Source organism: Ictalurus furcatus, chromosome 11 (genome assembly GCF_023375685.1).
Source record: "Ictalurus furcatus strain D&B chromosome 11, Billie_1.0, whole genome shotgun sequence".
NCBI lineage: Eukaryota > Metazoa > Chordata > Actinopteri > Siluriformes > Ictaluridae > Ictalurus > Ictalurus furcatus.
In genome coordinates, this window is record NC_071265.1 from 8,504,357 (window position 1) to 8,525,266 (window position 20,910).

A 20,910-nucleotide genomic window follows, 5' to 3' on the forward strand; every position below is an offset into this window, starting at 1 on the left:
AATAAGAAGTATCGGATGTATGATCCAGAACAATATTCCCCACTGTTCCACAAGTAATAAAACATGACAAGGTATGCTGTTATATAATCAGTGACCGGGCTGATTAACATTACCACCCAGAAGTTTATTTCTCAATATGTTCTGATGTGTTTTACTCAGTCGTATACCACAGCAAAATTGCAAAATGATGATCACTTTTATTTATAAATTTTTTCTCTTTTATCCGTTTATAGCTACATTCAGACATGTTAGTTCCTGTTATCACTTAATAGCTAAGTAGTCGTTCTCTCACGTTCTCCTGAAAGGAAAAGGACAAAACACATGCACGTCAACTGTTCTTTACGATGTCTCTTGCGAGAAAGCTTCACCATACCTTTTTTTTTTTTTTTTTAAAGTCCCTCAGAATTACAAGGGTGAGTCCAAAAAAAAACAAAACATCTTACTTATTATTTTGCGTAATTTTTCTATAATCTCCAATTCATTCAATGCAAGTGTTCCAAAACTTCCTGTAGATTCCTCTAGGTTCCTAATTTATGTCACACTTTTAAGGTTTTCATCTGACTCACCCCCATCAATTGCTGTTATAGAGCTTTTAACAACACCTTCTGATTAATCAAACTCAAGAATTCAACAGTGATGTGGTATAATATATTTTGCCCTGAGTCAGAATTTATTCTATTTAATGATAATTGAATTCCTTCTGGTTTGAATTTTTGCTTTATATTGTGTGGCTAGAACATGACTAATGTCAAAATGTCAGATTGTTTAAAAAAAAGAAAAAAAAAGAAAGGCAGTTTAGAGTGGTCATACTTGTCCATCTTTTCACTGTTCTGGCGCCAGTGTGTCATGTCCTTCCTCCAGCGCAGGTTCTCTTGACTGCCAAACGCACTGCCTGATGGACTCCGTTCTGAAAGGGAGAGAAGCTTCAGTTTCACAAAAACCACCGTCTAGATATACTGACCTGTATTGTTTTGTGTACGCACAAGCATAATGTGGTGTTATAAATTTTTGTGGTGTGGAATTAACACACCAGCACTGATGTGGTGGATGGGATGAGATTTGCAAAATCTGCCTATGCAGCTGTATAACCCACTTCTGTCCAAAAATAGCTCTAAATATACTGTTACCCAAGGTTCTCTCTTAAAGCAAACACAATGCAGACCCATATTTCCATGACTTTTCAAGCTCAGGCTTGATGTACAGTTGATGTACACTACTATAACCACAGCGCAATATAAACACGGTGTCTGACTGAATTACTATGCAAAAAACAAAAAAAAGAAAAGAAAATTAACAACAAACAGCACAGTTGTGCCAACTGAATGTGCATCAGACATTTAACGCGTCATTACAACTGGAACGATATGTATATTTAATGGAAATAAAAGAATTTCTTAAAAGGGGTCATATGATGCTTTTGAATGTTTTCCTTTTCCTTTAGTGTGTAAAATGTATTTGTTTGTGTATGTAGAAGATCTGCAAAGTTACAAAGCTCACAGTCTCCCCCAAAGGGATTTATTTATTCTATCTAACAGAGAACACTGCTCCGGACCTGCCTAAAACGCCTCGATCGAAATCCAGATATTAATACTGCAAACGTCTAAGTCACAATTTAAAATATCAGCATAATGCCTCTATCATTTTTTTATTATTATTAATTAATATAATAAACTGTGTTTTATCTTGTCATTTCAGGACATAAAGTAGTTACAGTGAAGAAGACAAATTAAACCATTATAACATCGCATCTGAAAGGTACGAGAGTTACAAAATAAAAACTTACCAGTTTTTTCTGTTGTTGAGCAGTTGTGTTCTGCTCACGTCGCGCTTGCAAAGTTGGTTCCGATTGATCTACTCGATCATTCGCATTTTCAGAATCTGACTCGGGCTCGAACTGATACGGTAAAACCCACGACATTATTAACTGTGTTTATAATTTCTTTAAAAGCCGAAGCTCTAACGCAAGCGATTATGGAAGCTGAAGCTTGCGATTACGGCAAGAGGCGTTACATTTCCGACACTTGGTTTTGGGCCAATCACGACGCAATGAGTCAGCTGGCCAATCAGAACACTCTGGGATTTTTGGAAGGAGGAGCTTTGAAGAAACCGGACCTCAATCGGAGCGTTTCAAATAGACTGGGAATAGAGGTACTGCAATAATGTACAGCATGTGAAAAATAATGCGTTTTTGAACATTAAAGCATGTTAACCAATACTACTACACCTGATTAAAAAAAAAAAAAAAAGAACTTTTAAAATCATCATATGACCCCTTTAAATCGAACCAATTTTTGCTACTTGAGGAAGTAACCAATATAATCGCTATTCCCAACAGGTTCAGAGATATGACAGGAAAACAAGTTGTTTTAACCATCTGGTTATTTCTACCACTACAGTCCCGATTAACAAGTGAAATCAAACCGGCCGTCTATGTGAAAATGTCCCTGCGCTTGGTTTTTAAGCAGAGTTAGAGGAAATGATCTGATTGCATATTATCTAATCAGACCTCTTGATAATGCATTCATTTGAACCCAACCCCTTTTTTGCAATTACATCACTCAGACTCAGGTTATCAACAGCTAATAAAGAGAATACAGATTCGAGTAGAATATATCCGACAGAGAATTTTATTAATTATTTCCATAACTGTGTTATGAGACCCTGCCAGCACAGACCTAACTGTCCTCGGCTGCGTCGCACCATCTCCTGCCTGGCTCCGATACTGCCCAGGATAGCCTCCTCCAGCTTGGCCTTCATGTCTTTAGACTTCTTAAAGGTTAGACTGTTCATGCGCTCAAATGCCTTCTTTCCCTGCATGAATAAAAAATGGGCCTTTTTGATGAGATGGATGAACAGAAAAAAAACAAAAAAGATGGTTAATTTAATTTCTTGTTAAAACGTACTGAAACAACACAAATTGAAAATTACAACCTGATTTGACATTTTTGATTAAAATAAAACCTGCTGTTAGAGTGACTGAGTGTTTTGAAACTTCACCTTGTACTCGAAGCAGGAGACGCAGAGGTAGAGCATGTCCAGCAGGCGGTTGAGCTGAGACACAGACAGGTCAGTGAACCACTTCTGCAGCACCAGCTCGTCTGCGTTCTTCAGCACCCACAGCAGACAGATGAGCAGACTGCGACTGGACTCGGGAGAGAAGGTGCCGTGTTGACGGGTGGCCTGGGGATATGAGAGAGAGAGAGAGAGAGAGAGAGAGAGAGAGAGAGAGAGAGAGGGAGAGAGAGACAGCATGCTGAAGACCGTGATGTTGATGGTCTGCCATTTTTTTCTATAGTGGCTAATAATGAATTATTTAAACATGTATATTTGCCATGTTAAAAGAAAAAAAGAAAGAAAGTAAACTAATTGAAGCTGATGTCACTGTATATGGTGGCAGTGTGAGAACAGCATTGTTGAATTCTTGATCCCAGTCAGAGAGTGTTGATGAATTAATATTCTATAACAGCAGCTCTGGCAGTAGTTCCGTGATTCAAGGCATGTCACTGGTTTATATTAATGCACTTATGTTGTAATTTATGTTATCGTTTCTATAGTAACAGCTAATTGACATGGGCTTGTCTGGTAAACACTCCACAGAAACAGATTAAAAATGAGTCTAATTGATGATATAGTGAACTTTTCAGTGATGAGACAAACGACTGGATTAAGAGGAATAAAACATGTGCTGTTATAGGAAAATAATCAAAGACCTGACCACACATTCCTAGTACCAAGCAGATGAGAGAGAGAGAGAGAGAGAGAGAGAGAGAGAGAGAGAGAGAAAGAAAGAAAAAGAAAGAGAGAGAGAGAGAGAGAAAGAAAGAGAGAGAGAGAAAGAAAGAAAAAGAAAGATAGAGAGAGAGAAAGAAAGAGAGAAAGAAAGATAGGAAGGAAGGAAGGAAGGTCAGTTGTGTAGTGCTCCTCTCCCAGGCTCGATTACATTACCTACCTGTGGGTTAAGCAGGAAGCTACTAGGCCGCGACATCTGAGGAACAGAGGTCCCTGCTATTGCCATGGCTACGCTCTGACTGATCATGCTATTGCCCTCAGCTTCCTGTTCATCTATTCCAAGACGACCCCACTGGTTATGAGACTCTGTAAGAGAGGACAAACCAAACCCCACATCGACAGATTACAGTACTGTACATACACTCTAAACTGATGCGCCATGCTCTATACGTTCAGATGTTTAGTCCCGTTACAGTTACAGCGACATGCAAAATGTGCAGCTTGAGTGAAACCAATTTGGACCTTGGACCTACCAATCACGTCCATCGATAATCACGTCCATCGATAATCACGTCATCTCGGACTGATTTATGCAGTGAGTTTCAACGTATACCGTGCAGCACTTCTAGCATTCATCTGACAATAACGGTCAATAAGAAGCTTTTGTATATACCTGTGAAGTCATGGAGCTGGGACAGGGTCTCCATGATGATGCCAATGAGAGGTAGGTACAGCATGGCGACCCTGGCTTTAACCTCAGGGTCGGCATAGCGCGGGTCCGAGTCATGACTGGACAGCAGGTTATGGACCACGCTGATCACCTTCTTATGCAAGCCGAACATCCTACATGCAAAGACAAGTTTGAAAGTTGTCCATTTTAGTAAACAACAATAGACACAGGTTAGCATATTAATATGTTCCGTCTATTTACGATACGTTATGTTACAGTTAACTTCTCATTAACAGCTGGATAATAAGTGGCACAAACAGAAAATAAGCGCATATGATTTGCCTGTTTGATTTCACTGATTGAACTGATTTCCAAACACTTTTGTGCAAAACAAGCTGCAATAAACTCTTTTCATGCTGATAACGTTTCCACAAGGCTGTTTCACCGCGGGACAAAAACAAGCAGAACCTGAGGACATGGACGCCTTTGCCACCAACAAGTTATAAGTCCTTCTTATTACGAATCTCATGCCTCAAATACAAATATACTTTAAATAGGATGGAGGCTGTTGAACAAAACTATTTTAGACATTTGACCTTGCTGTTTTGCTTTTGACAGCACAAGCACATCAATAAACCAGCCTACTTTATTTTTCTTTTACATTTTGCATATGTACGTTGTTGCAAGGTAAACATTAAGCACTGAATAGTTTTGCTATCCCCGCACCCATAATCCCTTAGTTTCTATTAGTGCCGATCTTGGATAGGAAACAAAAAACAGCTGTGATTTAGCACAGGACTGGTGATAATTTGTCATATAGAACATGTTTATAGATATCAGACAGGACAGGATGTAAAGCACAGAGATGAAGTGAGACGAAACACACACCAGTGTACTGACCCATCAGCTTCCGGGTCCAGAATGACGGCGAGTTCGGTTAGAACCAAACCAGCCAGGTAGTGCTGTTCTCTAAAGGGTACTGACAACTCGAACATATTCGCAATCTTCTGGTCCTGCACGTGGGTGGAGAAACCAGAGCTCTGGGGTGGACAAAGACAGATAGATGTAGCAGTTAGATACTGTTATCGTTGTGGTTGGGACATAAGTTAAAGTAAGATTTATTTTATTATTAGTTTGATCTTTCAGATGAAATAACGCAGAGATCCGAGATCTTTCCATCAAAAGTTTACAGATCCTTCCTTGATTTGCATTCCCATCAGTTCCTCACATGGGATTAAATGTGATTCAGGCAGATCTATTCTTTCCAAATGTTGATTTTATAGTTGGTGTATTTGAGTGGGAATAATTCACTGGAGCTGAATGGTCCTGTGGCTGTGTTACCTGTGAGGTGGCGGAGGAGACGGAGGGAGAGGGGGAGGCTGGAGGAGTGAGCAGACTGCAGGGCAGGTTCAGCGTGACGTAGTGCTCGTGGCTGCACACGATCCTGAGGAAGTCAAGCCTCAGAGATTCCAGAGTGGGGTTCTGCAGTGCATACAGCTTAGTGGACACCTGGTGGGAAAGAGATTCACAGTCATTAAAAAGTGAGAACTAGAACTAATAAACAGGAAGTTGTGACTTTACATTGACCAGGACGTTTAAGAAATATTTCCGATTACATTTAAATTCCCAATTAAGCTTTGAGTCAGAACTGGAAACGGGTTAGAACTAAAAAAAAAAAAAAAAAAAAAAAACATACCTGTTTCCAGTATGCCTTGATGAGGCTGAAGACGAAGCCCCTGTCCATGACAGACAGCAGGTCATTAAGGAAGAAGGCCAGGCTTGTGTTGAGCCTCTCCACCAACTCCAGATCCTGGCACAGCAGAAAGAGGAAGACATGCTGACTGCAAATCTAAGACTTTGACATCTCAACTTAAGACCATTCAGTACTTCTTATTCAGTGCCTCTCATCTGAATGCCATTTCAAACCAATAAAATGCCTCATTATGCCTAGATAGCCTGGTATTTTCATTTGGGAGATTAAGTAAGGAATAAAACGACGGAGCTGTGCTGTTTCAGGAAATGAAATGAACGAAAGGGTGGTGTAATATGGGTCTACATGAAGCGGTGTTATTGTTACTACACCTGACACTGATTATTTTCCAATCTCAACAGGTTCCGAAGTGTTTTATTTCTTTTATGCTACAACAATTTGGCCTTTTTTTATTATTTGTTAATGAATGTCATACAATTTATCCATTAATAGTTACATTCTTTGTTGTGGAACATCCAAGAAACAAGTTCATCAAGTTAAAACAGCAGTAAATAATCATTCCCTCACCAGTCTCTCTTTTTTCTCTCTCTACTATAAATATTAAGACATAAAATGGTGCTGGACATACATGTTACATGTATAAATGTCCCTATTTTTAAATGATTATACACTTCTGTTAATTTAACGTGTATTATTAGTCTTGGATCATATGGAGTGTCCACCACACAAGTCGCAGTTGTTACAATAGAAACAATAATGCGTTAAAACGTGCCTTGCTGCTGGCACTACTACAGGAAATAAATCAACACCTTCTAGCCAGTGACATACCAGTGTTGTGGTATAATTCTCAAAACGAATTCTATTCTGATTTATATTACATCTGCACAATGCCGAGCAGACTCGGTTACCTTTTGGAAGCGTGAGACGATGTCTCCTGCGATGGTGCTAACCAGAGCTGTGATGTCATCCATGAAGCGCTCAGGAAAACGGTTCTTCCTGGGAGACTCCAGACGGTCGGCGAAGTACAAGTGGTGGATTATACTTTTAACCTGAAAGCAGATGCAAGTTCGCATAAAGAAGCAAAATCAACAAGCAAATCAAGCACTTTGCTCGCCAGGTAAGTAACATAGTGGAATAATCTACCAAATGACGACTCGGGACAACAATATGTATGGAAGTGAAATCCATTAAGTTTTAATGTGCAAGAAGTCTTCTAGGAAGAGCATTAAAAGGCAAACCTATAGCAAGAACTGCACTCCATGATCAATCCTATTGTAATTGTGGTCAGAGTTTTTGGATTAAACAAATTATTTAAATGTAATTCATTAAAAGCGATAGATGGGGTAAACTGACTGAATGTAAACCTGCAAAGGTATTCCGCCGATATTGAATTTATGGGCCACCCATCCTTCACATTTGTAAACTCTTGTGCATTTCATTGGCTCTTTTTTTTTTTTGTCTTTTAACATAAAACCAAAATGACCTCATTTAAATAATAAAAAAAAACTGATGATAACAGTGGCAAATGAAAAAAATTCCATGATTTTCCTCAAAACCCAATTTTACCAAACTCTTCCAGGTTAGGAAAATGCCATTCATTTCCGACAACATATTCCAGGACTGTGGAAACCCTGTAGATTGTTTAGACTCTTCATTTTATATATAATTTGCATGCAAAAGATACAACACAGTTAATGTGACAAAGGTCTTAAATCAGAGAATTATCCATGTGAAGGAATGCAGGCTAAGAATAATATATGCGTGGATTCCTTATATCAAGAACATCATGTGTTGCTTTAAATAAAAAAAAAAAATACATACAGAAATAAGGAAGGAATAATTGATGACGGGCCTTTAGATAAAATTATTAGAAAAATAATGTGCACCCGAGGTGGTAACGTGGCCACGAGGCGAAGCGGCGGCTTAAGCCATCGATATGCAGTTACTGGGGAGAGAGAGAGAGATCAGTTGTTCTCTCTCTCTCTCCAATAATTGCATATCAACGGCTCAAGCCTCTGTTACTAGCTCTAAAAATGACGTTTTGGAAATCGCGACATATGCTTGAGATGGGATGCGCAATAGATTAGTTCCATACACAAGAGTGTTTTAAGGACAAAAACCTGACAAATGTCTTGAAATAAAACATCTTAATAATGTCTTAAGGTGTTGTAACTGTGGTATAAGTGGAATAATTTACTCCAGTCCATTGAATTATTAGAAAATAACACACACCGAGGTGCAATGGCCGCGTTACCACCTCCAGGTGTGGATTATATTCTAATAATTCAACAGCCCGTCGTCAATTGTGAGTAAATATCATGATTTTCATACTTGCCAAAATCAATTGATCATCATTTTATCCATTATTATTACCCATTATATTGATTCTTACCATGAGCTCAAAGAAGAACCAGGCCTGTTGAAGAGCTCCTTCTCTCACACTGCCACTGCTCACCACCCACTGCAGTGCCAGTTCCTCATGGAAGAGCTAAGGAACACCAGCAGAGCATCAAAACACCATCAGCTGCCAGCCGTCCACCACAAACACACATCTCAAATTAGAGAACTAATTAAACACACATGACTGTGTTAGAACACTACTATAGAAAATGAAACAGGCCTTTGATATAATCCCTTTGGCTGCTGCAAAAACGAAGCCCTGGATTAATTCGGAGCAAAACATACATTCACACACACAATTGGTTTTTCGACCAGACAGCGGGAGTGTTATATCATTCCATCACCACACAGCATTCACAGCAAGACACACAATCAGCATCCCACAAGACCACAACCACCACACCAAACACCATCCAGTCAAAAGCGACACACAAGACACAGGTCGGAGCGGGCGGTCGAGGAGGCGGTCGTGGCTCCTCCCCCACCGTGTCGGGTCTCTACCTTTTTGGTCGGCAAGCGTCCTGTTAAAGTTTGCAAGAAACTGGCGCTCTCAGTGTGCGATGACATGCGATTGCCACTGCGATCCATGGCCTATGGGTGGGGATGAATGGAAGGGTGACAACACATTAGTGTGAAGGACAGGAGTGTGTGGTGCCATCTGCTAGTCAGATAGACACAACTACGCACGCACGCACGCACGCACACACACAAAGATGGAACAGAACCTGGTAAAAGCAGCACTGACTCTCAAACTGTAGGCTGGCGTACTGTTAAAAGCTATCAACTTACAACAACAACAACGACAATAATAATCCTGTTGAATTAAAGTGATAAATACTGTAATATTTACATTTTAGTAGTAGTAATAGTAGTACTACTACAACTACTTTTACTATTACTACTACTACTACTAATAATAATAATAATACAAGTAATTTAAAAATAATAAAAATAATAGAACAATTACTAAACTTGTGAGTAGTATTGTCCAGTAAGACAGTACACTCAGATTGATCTCAGATTATCTAGCTTTATAATATTATACAGTAACAAATAAGAGTAAACTATGAGTAAATGTAATTATCTTACATTTATATTGACACACACACACACACCCAAAAACTATGTCTTTTATTCTCACACATACACACACACACACACGGTTTACATGCAGCATCTCATGACATGCCGTAGTGTGAGGGAAAGCTGGATTAGTGCTTTCATGGCCATGCAGTGCTCACAGTATGATGAACGTAATGTAGAGAGAGAAAATGGAGAGGGAATATTTAGCAGTGGGTGGAAAAAAAAAAGAAAAGAGAGAAGGATATGAATGGAAGACAAACGGCAGGAAACGGACGAAGCGCTCAACCACTTTTATTATTAAGGACCAAAGTCAATTAACGTGATCCAAATCCGCAACACCGATTCAATTTTATCCGGCTGCAGATTAAAGCCTGATTTATGCTTCCTTCTGAGCGGGTTTTCCGAAGCCTTCAAAGTGTCAAAAAAGCGGCTTTCCAAAACCACGTCATCTAGATGGGCTGCTCAACTCTGCAGTGATTGTCCAGCTGCAACATCTCACGACAGGCTCGAATCTGTATCTCACACCACCTCGCATTTCCCTTGCCAGAGCAGTGCTGGGCAGCGGTCATTAGCTTACCAGTAATTAGTCATCTATTAGCTTAAGTCGATTTCCAACAGCTAGTTAGAGGTGTCATTACTTTTAAAATCAGGTAGCTGGCACCAACATATATTTGTTAACCGAGTAATAGAGATACTGTTTTATTTTCTTAACACAGCTTAAGACGCTACGATTGTGTACACTACATTCTGAAAAGATAAATGTAGTATTTATCCCTGCTAGGTCATTAGCTGATTATTAAAATCACTTAAACTCTACTGTTTGTCATTAGGGTTAAGACACTTTTTCTCTTTCAAATAAACACAATGAAGCTGTTTCTTATGGTTCTGTTTTCTAAACATGAACCAGTGAGGCTTCTGTAGCGGATCCTCGGCTGTGGCTTATCCAAATCACGTGCACTTATACGCCACGACAAAACAAAAACATAACTACTTCCGATTTCTCTTAATTATAGCCTGGTCGTATTTAAATATTAAAAGGTAACTGCTCAGTTCCTGAGTGGTGCAACAGAAATGAGTTCACCATGTCTTGAGTTGGAATCCTGATGATGCCACGGCCATCCATGAATCAAGGGAGCAGAACTGGCCGTTCTCTCTCCCCTGACGAGCACAGCAGCACTCATCAGTGCTGGGTGTGTGTGACAGCATGTGATTGGGGAGAACTGGCTGGTGGGTGGGATTGGCAGGTGACCAAATTGGAGTGGGTAAGAGGTAACCGTAGTTACCATTCAGTAACATTTGCCGCTTATCTGGACCTTTGTATGCAAACAACTTTATGCCATTGTGAGATGTATAAATTTTGCACTGAATCAGCTTTAGATCAACAGATTATTATTCAGACGATTCAGGGCGGAACTTCAAGCAAATGTTCCTTCTCTCAGTTGAAGCAACAGCATTTTGTTTAAATAGAAAAACGAGCTCCCCCCCCGCCATTCGATCTGCTGTTTAATATTCCACCAAAGATCCTGCAACTCTCCTGAAAGTCCATGAATGCTCAAAGCTTTGAGAAGCTTTTTACTCCTGCGCTCAGAAACACTTCTGACGAAGCATAAACCAGGCATAATATACCCATGATTAGTTTTAAAGCTAGACTTACAGCGGTCACTTTTCATTTAGATTTCTCTCACAACTAATCATCCATCTTCCATGACAATGACTACGTTTACATGGACAGCAGTAATCTAATTATTGACCTTATTCTGAATAAGACAATATTGTGATTAAGGTGTTTACATGAGTTGCTTTTAGAATATTCCTTTCATGTTCCTGTTTTATATGTTATAGAACATAAATCGATTAACGGCACACGTCATTACGTCACCGCACCACGCCGTCCCCTCCGGAATTTCACGTATCATACAGTTCGTCTTCGTTATGGTACCGTATACAATTCTGGGTTTTATTTTTAATTTCACTAAATCTTCAAGTGCAGTTAATTATTAGTCATGCTATACGTGCAAACAGACGACTGCTTGGAGCCGTGGGCTGCGTCCCAAACCGCATACTTACCTACTATATAGTAGCTGAGATACATGTATTTCTCCTACTATATAGCAGGTAAGTACGCGGTCTCGGACGGAGCCGTGCTCTCTTGTTTGCCGTCAAATGGTTGAGCACTGCCATGTGTGATCATGTCCTGTCGCAAAATGCCGTGAAAACTCTCACACGACGTTAATAGTGCGATTGAGGTGTGTACATATCTATAATGCACTCAGATAATGCGACTAAAACAGGAATACTCCACACGTCTTAATTCAATGTGTGTTTACTTTAGCCAGATTAAGGTAATCAATAACCGCCGTTTATGTGATAGTTTCTTAATCAGAGTATTGTCTTAATCGGGTTAATATCGGATTATCGTTGTCCATGTAAACGTAATATACGTTATTGTAGGTTTGCAGGCGAAACAATTAAAAATCCTGAAATACCTCCTTCGTTATTAAGATGATTCGCTCATTCCGAAGCCTGGTAAAAGAGATTCTGAACCTCAAAAGCACTCACTTTCAAAAACACCTTATTTATTTACTTTTTGCTCTAGGTATGTCTTGATGACCTGCACAGATTATGACCATCAAAACATACTGCTTGCGACATAAGTCCACGGCCATATCAGACTTACACATGCCCGAGTACATGGCACGCAATAAGTTAAAGGCTTGTGAGCATCAGTATGTTTACTTCTACCAGGCTGGTGGTTGAGGGCTATGCTGGATTTAACCTACAGGATCTGTGAATACGGAGCAGGAGTTGTTGGGTGAGGACATAGAACCTTGAAAAATAATTAAATAAATAAATAAATAAATAAATAAATAAATGTGGGTGTAGTTTTTTGTGTGTTGGACAGGTATGTGAGGTGATTCTTTATCTTTTTTGTTTCAAGGGGTTGGATTATGTTTTTTTTTTAATGACCTGCACAGTATCGGATGCCGAGCCAGGGCTGGTCCCCCAGGGGCCACTCTTGCAGCCCATGGTGTGCACCCAGGAGTTGGAGCGATCTAAGCCCTGCGAGCCAAGGGGGAGGGAAGCAAAGGTGTCACGGCCAGGAGCAAGCAAGCAAAGGGAAGAGTGACAGGTCAAAATTTACAGGTCAATGCCACGGGCAAAAAAAAAGGGATTAAAAAGTCATTCAGTTCAAGTCAGCACTTCAAACATCCGACACCGAGCTTGTTCAGAAAGCAGGTTAGGTTAGAATGTGAGCGATTAAAACAGAATTACAGATTTGGAAAGAAACAGATTCAGAATTCACACATTGAAAGTCAACAATACAGGGAAAAGAAGTTAGATCAGTGGCTTTTATGGCTGTACGACCACAGTATGCACTTTAATAAACATTAGGCAAGCTGAATTTCGCTATTCATGTCTAAGAACACAAAACTGGAAACATCTTACAGCGTTTAGAAAATACCACCCCGTCATACACAGACCTAAGAGGATAAAAGCAGAACGTGCATACAAAAAAATTGGACATCACACAAAATTAAATGAGTGTTTCTTGCCATTCCAAAGAAAAATATTAAATTAGACTTCCATGTAATACAAACTTCATCTTATTTTCCTGACCACAGTTAACCTAATGGAAAAAAAAAAGGGGTTGATAAATCTTTGCATCTGACTTTCAATCCCTCCATGCACCAGATTCATTCCTCACTGCACATGACGTCTATAGTTTCCCGTTTACATCCAGGTTAATGATACAGCAGCTATATAGATAAGGTGTTCCCGCTGATGTTTGCTGTACCAATGAACTATAAGGGTTGAACTGTAACAACATTGAGGAATGCTGCAAGTTTAGTCAGCACTTCAGGAAGAATCTAGCACTTCAGGAAGTGATTCATCCTCAGCAGGATTTAAGGCGAGTCACAGCCCTAGTATGCTTGTTAATAAACTCAGATCGAGCAGTCATAAAAAAATAAATAAATAAAACACCACTGGAGTAAGTTATGAACTGTGATGCCTACCAAATGAAATTTGTAAATCACTGTCACATGATGCTGACAAGTCGATGTTAGAGAGCTAATAAATTTTTTTTTTTTTTTTTTAAAAAGCAGTCAAGTAGAATGTGCATAATCATCAGGTATTATAAAGCGCATTATACATTGAGGTGTACAAGTTGATCATCTTACTCATCCAGACACACGAGAATCTCTCTTAACGTCAACCTCGAACGCAGACCTTCCTACCTTAGTGCCGATAATGGAACGAACTTCGTCGTCCGGAGACGTTGGCGTGCCAGAGATGTCAGGGTTACTGTTGCTAAGGCTACGGGAGCGGTTGAGGTTGAGGCTGGCTGGTCTGATGGCAGAACGAGCCATCGTGGCATAGTGCACCGAGCCGCCCAGGCCTCCAGGACCTGTTGACATGAATACATGAGTAGAAAAGTATTAAGAGGCTCTCATCTTAACAGCGACAGCCATTCGTATAAAACGTTGCACGTGGTGGGCGTTCTGGCTCACTATGGCTGCTGTCGTATCATCCAGGTGGATGCTACACACTAGCACTTTGAGTGTTTAGAAAAACGCTATATAAAATGTAACTAACTAAAAATAATCATCAGCAAAATGTCATTAGCGATCTAATACTTTTTTTTAGTGGTATAAGCCTAATAGATTTCTTTTCTAAGACAGCTGAATCCCAAATGGATTCCTATTTATGCTCAATACATAGGGTATAACACAGGCCCGCTTTAAAACCTAGATAGTTACAGCTGCAGAAAACTATGACTCCAATAAATGCCTGGTTTAGCCAATCACTTAAATGTAGTATGACCGTTGGGAAGTATAATTTTATTTATTTAAAGCTTTTTGTCAATGTTAAATACGCCAACGATAGCACATTCATTTCAAAGATTAATCAAAGTGTAAGAAAGCTTTCCAAAGACGTTAAGATGTAGACAAGATGTAGAACATTCTGATGTCGTTGTCGCCTTTGAAGACATAAATGTCATGAAATTTTAAATAGAATTTGGATCGTGAAATTTGTTCTTGAAATTAAACTTTTTAAATGCAATTTCCTCAAATTTTGCAGACTTTAAAACGCTAGAACTTTAATTGTGGTTGAGATACACGTAACATATATTTCAGTTCAGGAAAGCCTGTAGTTTTCAGGAAATATATATACACAAGTAGAAAATGTCAAAATTTCAACACATTTTTCCCCCCAGGGCACCACATAGTATACACTATATGGCCAAAATTATGTGGACACCTCACCTTCACACCCATATGTGGTTCCTCACCAAACTTGCCACAAATGAGGAGGCACACAACTGTCTAGAATGTTTTTTGTATGCTACAGCATTAAGATTTAACTTTACTGGAACTAAGGGGCCCAAACGTGTTCTAACACCGACTGCACCCCAGGTGCCTGATCTCACTAATGCCCTTGTGGCAGGTAGAAGGCTTACCTGGGGAAGGAGAGTTAGGGTCCATGTTGGGCAGACGGAAGACGTAGTGAATGTAGGAAGAGAGGAGGCTGTTGCGGCCGTGCATGTCCTGGCTGGTGTCCAGATATTTATGCAGACGGTTTACTATGGATGCCATCGCCTCGAAAGCAGCCTGGCCAAGATTTACTGCGTTAAGAAGGATATGGAAGCAGGAGGAAAAAAAGATGAAGAGAAAGTTGTAGGTTTTAGGGTCTCGTAGTACTAGATGATTAGATTTGAAGATTAGATTAGCAGTACAGCGCTGTCTCAGATCAGCGAGTTGTTACCGATCTGTCCGGCGATGACGGGCGGCCGCACCACCAACAGCACCAGCTTGTCGAGCAGCAGGTGGAGGAAGCGCACCACTGGTTCCAGCTGAGAGGAGCTCAGAGCTGCTATGCTGCCCTTCAGCTCTGCTTCCAGGCTGTTCTCCATGATCCGCATATCTCCGATCCTCACTGGGAACATGTGCTCGTCCAGAGCGTGCACCAGCGCAAAGAACTTATCCAGATACTGGTCCTGAGAGCGGGAGAAGCTCTTTTCAGTACAGCACTTTTCTTAGTCACGCACACAACCTAGAGAAGGCGAAACGTAAGAACCGACAGTACCTGGGTGTGGATAGTGGACACGGATACGACCTCAACGTTAAACACTCCCCTGTGGTTGTCGACCCATTTCATACCAGGCAGAGGAACCTAAAAAAAAATACATGGAACAGTAGGAAAGTATGAAAAGCACTTTGAATGTGGCGGTTATAAACCACATCTGCCTGTTTCATTTTGTTTTCCAGAATAAAACATTACACAAGATGTACACAACACCTTGTCTGGAACAGCACCCCCCTACCTCAACACTCTCCCTTGAGGCTTACGTTCCCTCACGCAACTGTGATCGGTTAACGACCAACGCTTAGTAGTACCTACACACTGTGGCTCAAGGTCCCTTTCCAGAACCTTCACACTAACTGTCCCTCAGTGGTGGAATGAACTTCCAACTTCAATCCGGACCATAGAATCTGACACTATCTTCAAAAAACAGCTAAAGACCACCTCTTCCGTGAGCACTTAACTAAACGCTAAAATGCCAACCCCCACAGTACCTTTTTAAATAAATAAATGAAATAAAAAACTTACTCTGGCACTTACACCTCTACTGTGCGCACTTTGCTTCTCTAGAACTCAATTATAAATCTCGCATGGTAGCACTACTTGTATTGTTCTCCGCTTGATATATCACTTTGCTGGTATTTTCTCATTTGTAAGTCGCTTTGGATAAAAGCATCCGCTAAATGAATAAGCGTAAATGTACCACCACGCCACTGATGTCTTACAGATTCATTATATATTCATCTCAATCATTAATAAACCACAGAGAAACACTTTAAAATCTCTAGGTAGCTGGTTAAGCAACGATCAGTTCCTCATGGAAGCCTGCTGTACTTGAGCATTCGAATGAGTCTTACATCAGGAGAGAGTACAGAATAAGACTGCGGTGGTTTTTCCAGGGACACTGGCAGGCAGAAGTGGCCTGTTCGAAGACGTCCGTTCTGCAGCATCGGGATCCACTGGACGAGGGAGAAACGAGGCAGAACAGGTTTCACAATTAAACCTTAGAAATTGGCTTCGCGCACGCAGATGTGTGTGCAGATGTGTGTACCGTGTATCCAACTGGTGTCTCCAGAGGAGTGTTTTGCTTCTGTTGGCAGCTGACGTGGTAGAAGGTGAACAGGATGTGATGGTGGTCGTTCAGGGAGGCTGGCAGCTTAATTTTGACCTCATCATGGAAATCTGGAGAGCTGGAAGGGTATACGAGCCCAATTAACAATCAACGGGAATTAAACAAAAGCCTAAATTTCCTTAAAACTAAACCTCTGTACATGTCTGATTTAAAATAAATAAGTAAATAATAATAATAATAATAATAATTAAAAAAAGCTCTTTAATAGTTGTATGTTGGATTGAACACTGCTCAATTTGTATGTGACTTTAAATTAGGAAGAAAAAAAAATTTAAATCAATAAAAGATGAAAAAATAAACGCACTTGCATTTATGCATATTTTACTCTTAAAAACTTTTTCCAAATGGCCACATTTGATCTACAATTTCATACAATGCAATGCAAACATAGATAGATAAATCAATAAATGCAAAGAATTTAGTGGAGAAAATGTCATGAACTGTTTCAGAGGAACTGCAGTTCAAAGTGTGTGGTGGGGTGACAGCGTTTGTAATATTTACGCTGTCACAACTTCCAATAGCTTCCTGACTTTAATATCAGCTGATGAATTTTAAAACCGAGTGACATATTGTGCGATTGGGTCTTGTGAATGAAAGATAACAAGGTCACTAGAACAACACTGATTAAATAACCTTTACAGGCGAGGAAAATTGTACTGCTGTGGAACTGACCGGTTATGATAGACCACCGCAGTGTATGCCTCTTTTGAAAACTCTCCACAGCTGGATTTACCGAAGATCACCTAAACAACCAAGATGGGGGGGGGAAAAGCAGTAAGTATAGACTGATGTTCCTTTGAATTTCACATGTTAAATGCATTTATTTGATTCATTCATTTGTTAATGGTGCTGCGTGTTACTCTTATAACACACCATTGTTGAATACTCAAATCTGATTGGTCAGAAGGTACTGATTAACGATCTATAAGCGTAGCTCTGACAGTAGTTCCCCAAGAGGTGTAGTGCCACAAGACGGACAAAGCACAGGTTTATATTGTATTAATGCGCTCATTATCGTTTCTATAGCAAAAACTCATTGTTAGAAAACTGCATTCTCTGGGAGAGTACGGTAGATGCTCCACGTCTTCAGCGTCAGTGACTGAAAACGGTCTTGGGTGAGGCTGTTCTTTAAGGTTTTCCAACATGGTAAGGTCTACTTTTGCAGTTTTCTCAGTAACAAGCTGCATTTGATTTTGTCTTATTAACTTCAAGCAAAGGAATGACTGTTTATTGCTATTATCACAGGAACTTCTCATTGTCTCATGGATGATCCACAACGTTCAACAGAACTACAAACAGATAAAAAGTATGATGTGTTTATATATTTTAAAAATATATAATAAAAAGTCTAATCACTGGCAAATTGCTGGCGTTTAAGAGAAATAAAACGCATGCTGTAACTCCACTTTGCATCCGGCCACATCGAGGTACCCGGTCACTGATTGTTTTCCCATAATAGCATGCCCTATTGTCTAAGATAACGTACAAAGACGGCATAAACGGCAACTCAAGTGCACGTACAGAGGTACGTAAGTACACAATCCAGTCAGCTTGTGTGTCATCACTTACAGGCATGGCATTGCTGGGGTCCTCCCCGTTCATAAACTGCACCTTCACTGTGATGTTCCGAGCGGAGCCCTGGCGGTTAGCGAAATTCAGACTCTGTGGGTTGACATACAGCAGGTTCCTAAATAAGAACAAGGGGAGAAAAAAAAATAGAGGAGGAGACATAAGAACAATACATGGAACAAGAGAGTCAATGCTGAGAACATACAGAAGTCCAAAAACAGGATCGTGTAATGCAGCCCAACACGAAGCAGAGCTACTGTTATGACGCCAAAGTTGATTATATTTCCTATAACAGCATGTCCTGGAGTGTTTTATGCCATGTATACCACAGCAATTTGATGATTATATTTTTTTTAAATAAAGATCATATGTTTTCTCTGTGAAACATCATTAGTTCCTGTTCGAAGTGCACAGAAGGATCGGCCCCATAAAGGCTATTTTTCCACGCTGTCCGCCATTGGCCGATAGTTTAAAAACACCTGATGATCAGAGCCGATTATATCCTGTCAATCAAAAGAAGGCGGGAAAACACATCGATTGCGTGCTGTGTGTAAAGATGATGTCTCTTGTGTGGAATTTTACACCGGAAGTGAGCAGCAGTGAAGCGGGAGTTTCGGCGTTGAGACTTAATTTATTTTTGCCGCGCTGCATTAAAGCGCCAGTACACAGTTGAAAGACTTAAATGAAGATGAGGTGACAGAAAAGTATATATTGCACAGAAAAATATATTGGTAGAGTAGTACATTTCATATCCAGTTAATGTTAATATATAAAGTTGATATTATATATTAGCAGTTTGATGTTCAGTGATGAAGTAGAAATGCTTTTGTTAGTGGAGAGTGAATGTGAGACTAACAGGAGGATTTTAGAATTCAGTCAATGTTAATATGAATTAATAACATTCAATAAATTAAGAAATCTTACTTTAACCTTCAGAATGTAGTTCACGTGTTCATGTTAATTAGAGTAATGTGTTTTCTGTTTATGAGACCAGTTACTGTGAAACAACTTGTTGAAATGGAGAGAATAAAGTTTTTATTTGCATTTGAATTGTTAATTTATTATTATTAATTTAAAAGAAGGCATAAAAGGCAGAACTATCAGTGTCGGCCGATATCACTGAATAATCGGTTATTCGTATCGGCTGAGAAATTTAGTATCGGTGCATCTCTAGTCCCTGTTATCACTTACATTCTAGCAGCTATACTCATCCTTTCCCATACTTTCTCTTGAAGCTAATAAGACAAAATACACCGAATTTTAGCGAGAACCCACAAAACACAAAGTCTTTCCCATGGTGGGAAAACATAACCTTTACTTCTAACAATTACAAAATTCAAACACTGGAGACTTCTTCCATAAATGTTTCCTGACAAAAAATGTTACCATATCAATCCATTCTAAGTTTTCTTTAATTAACAGCATGCTTTTTTTCAACATCTGTTTATTACTAGGCTTAGATTAGCTTTTGCATCATACAAGGCCCTGTGAATGAGTTGTTACAATAGAAATGATGACATTAGAACGAGCAGTCTGGTATAAAGCTTCGATTTGAATTAGAGCCAGGACGACGGTCAGAGCTGTTGTTATATAAAATGAAGCAACCGCCTCATTTCATTTATTCATGGGGCATTTGATTTTCAAATATTGTCAAAAATGCCACAATGTACAGTATAATTGGAAAATATAGGAATTTTTGATGTACTGATGAGGGCATTAGTAACCATGATGAAACCTTGTTCTCATGTAAAAGGCTTTATATAATAAATAAATAAATAAATGAAATTAGGCTTTTTGGCACAGTGGCTAAGTGGTTAGCATGTTTGCCTCAAACCTCCAGGTTGAGGGTTCAAATCCCACCTCTGCCCTACGTGCACAGAGTGTCCACGTTCTCGCCGTGCCTCGGGGGTTTCCTCCGGGTGCTCCAGTTTTCTCCCCAGCCCAAAGACGTATTGTAGTCTGATTGGCATTTCAGTAGTGTGTGAATGGGTGTACACTTGTGCCCTGTGATGGGTTGACACCCCATTCATGGTGTCCCCCACCTTGTGCCCAGCGTACTGTAGGATGGGCTCCAGGCTCCCCCACGAGCCTGTGTACGATAAGCGGCATGGAAAATGGATGGATGGGAAAAGCTTTGGAAATGGAAACTGACCAAAACCCCAAAATAGTCTCTGTGGTTTAGTGAGATGAAGGACAGTAGGATGCTTCAGAGCAGACTGTACAGGGGTGTATACTTTGGGTGACATGTCAGTGAAACCACAATGACGTTAAGCTCATCCTCCTGGGAGTATGAGGGTCATAAATATTATCCACAAAGCGCTCCTCTCTCATGCACTTACTGTCTCTGCTCTCCCTTCATCTGATGCTGCTAACCATGTTTTCCACTTCAATGTCTATCTCACGCTCTTCCTGATCTGTTACTCTGGCAGCCTCAAAAACAAGAGGAAAGTGTGTGCTAGTTATAGCTGCTAAAACAGCAGCCCCGAAACAAACACTATATTTATCTTTATTGGCATCGTCTGCATGTTTGCC

At 40.0% G+C, this 20,910-nt stretch overlaps 1 protein-coding gene across 8 annotated transcripts in view; it reads right to left on the reverse strand.

Annotated features, from left to right (window-relative positions):
* The window catches only part of dock7 (dedicator of cytokinesis 7), a 69,652-nt gene that overhangs the window by 17,430 nt on the left and 31,312 nt on the right, over positions 1–20,910 (reverse strand). For 3 of the 8 annotated variants that reach the window (XM_053637043.1, XM_053637037.1, XM_053637036.1), the window contains exons 15-33: positions 18,379–18,496; positions 17,482–17,552; positions 16,729–16,867; positions 16,535–16,636; positions 15,681–15,767; positions 15,360–15,591; positions 15,055–15,219; positions 13,832–14,001; positions 9,012–9,101; positions 8,503–8,598; positions 7,019–7,159; positions 6,096–6,209; positions 5,741–5,908; positions 5,288–5,439; positions 4,403–4,572; positions 3,950–4,095; positions 2,998–3,180; positions 2,676–2,832; positions 811–907 (exon numbers count right to left, since the gene is read on the reverse strand). In XM_053637043.1, coding sequence (XP_053493018.1) covers positions 811–907; positions 2,676–2,832; positions 2,998–3,180; positions 3,950–4,095; positions 4,403–4,572; positions 5,288–5,439; positions 5,741–5,908; positions 6,096–6,209; positions 7,019–7,159; positions 8,503–8,598; positions 9,012–9,101; positions 13,832–14,001; positions 15,055–15,219; positions 15,360–15,591; positions 15,681–15,767; positions 16,535–16,636; positions 16,729–16,867; positions 17,482–17,552; positions 18,379–18,496 — 2,598 coding nt within the window. Of the gene's footprint in view, positions 1–810; positions 908–2,675; positions 2,833–2,997; positions 3,181–3,949; positions 4,096–4,402; positions 4,573–5,287; positions 5,440–5,740; positions 5,909–6,095; positions 6,210–7,018; positions 7,160–8,502; positions 8,599–9,011; positions 9,102–12,560; positions 12,654–13,831; positions 14,002–15,054; positions 15,220–15,359; positions 15,592–15,680; positions 15,768–16,534; positions 16,637–16,728; positions 16,868–17,481; positions 17,553–18,378; positions 18,497–20,910 lie in introns of all 8 variants that reach the window. The other 5 variants (XM_053637042.1, XM_053637041.1, XM_053637044.1 and 2 more) reach the window with 4 other exon arrangements.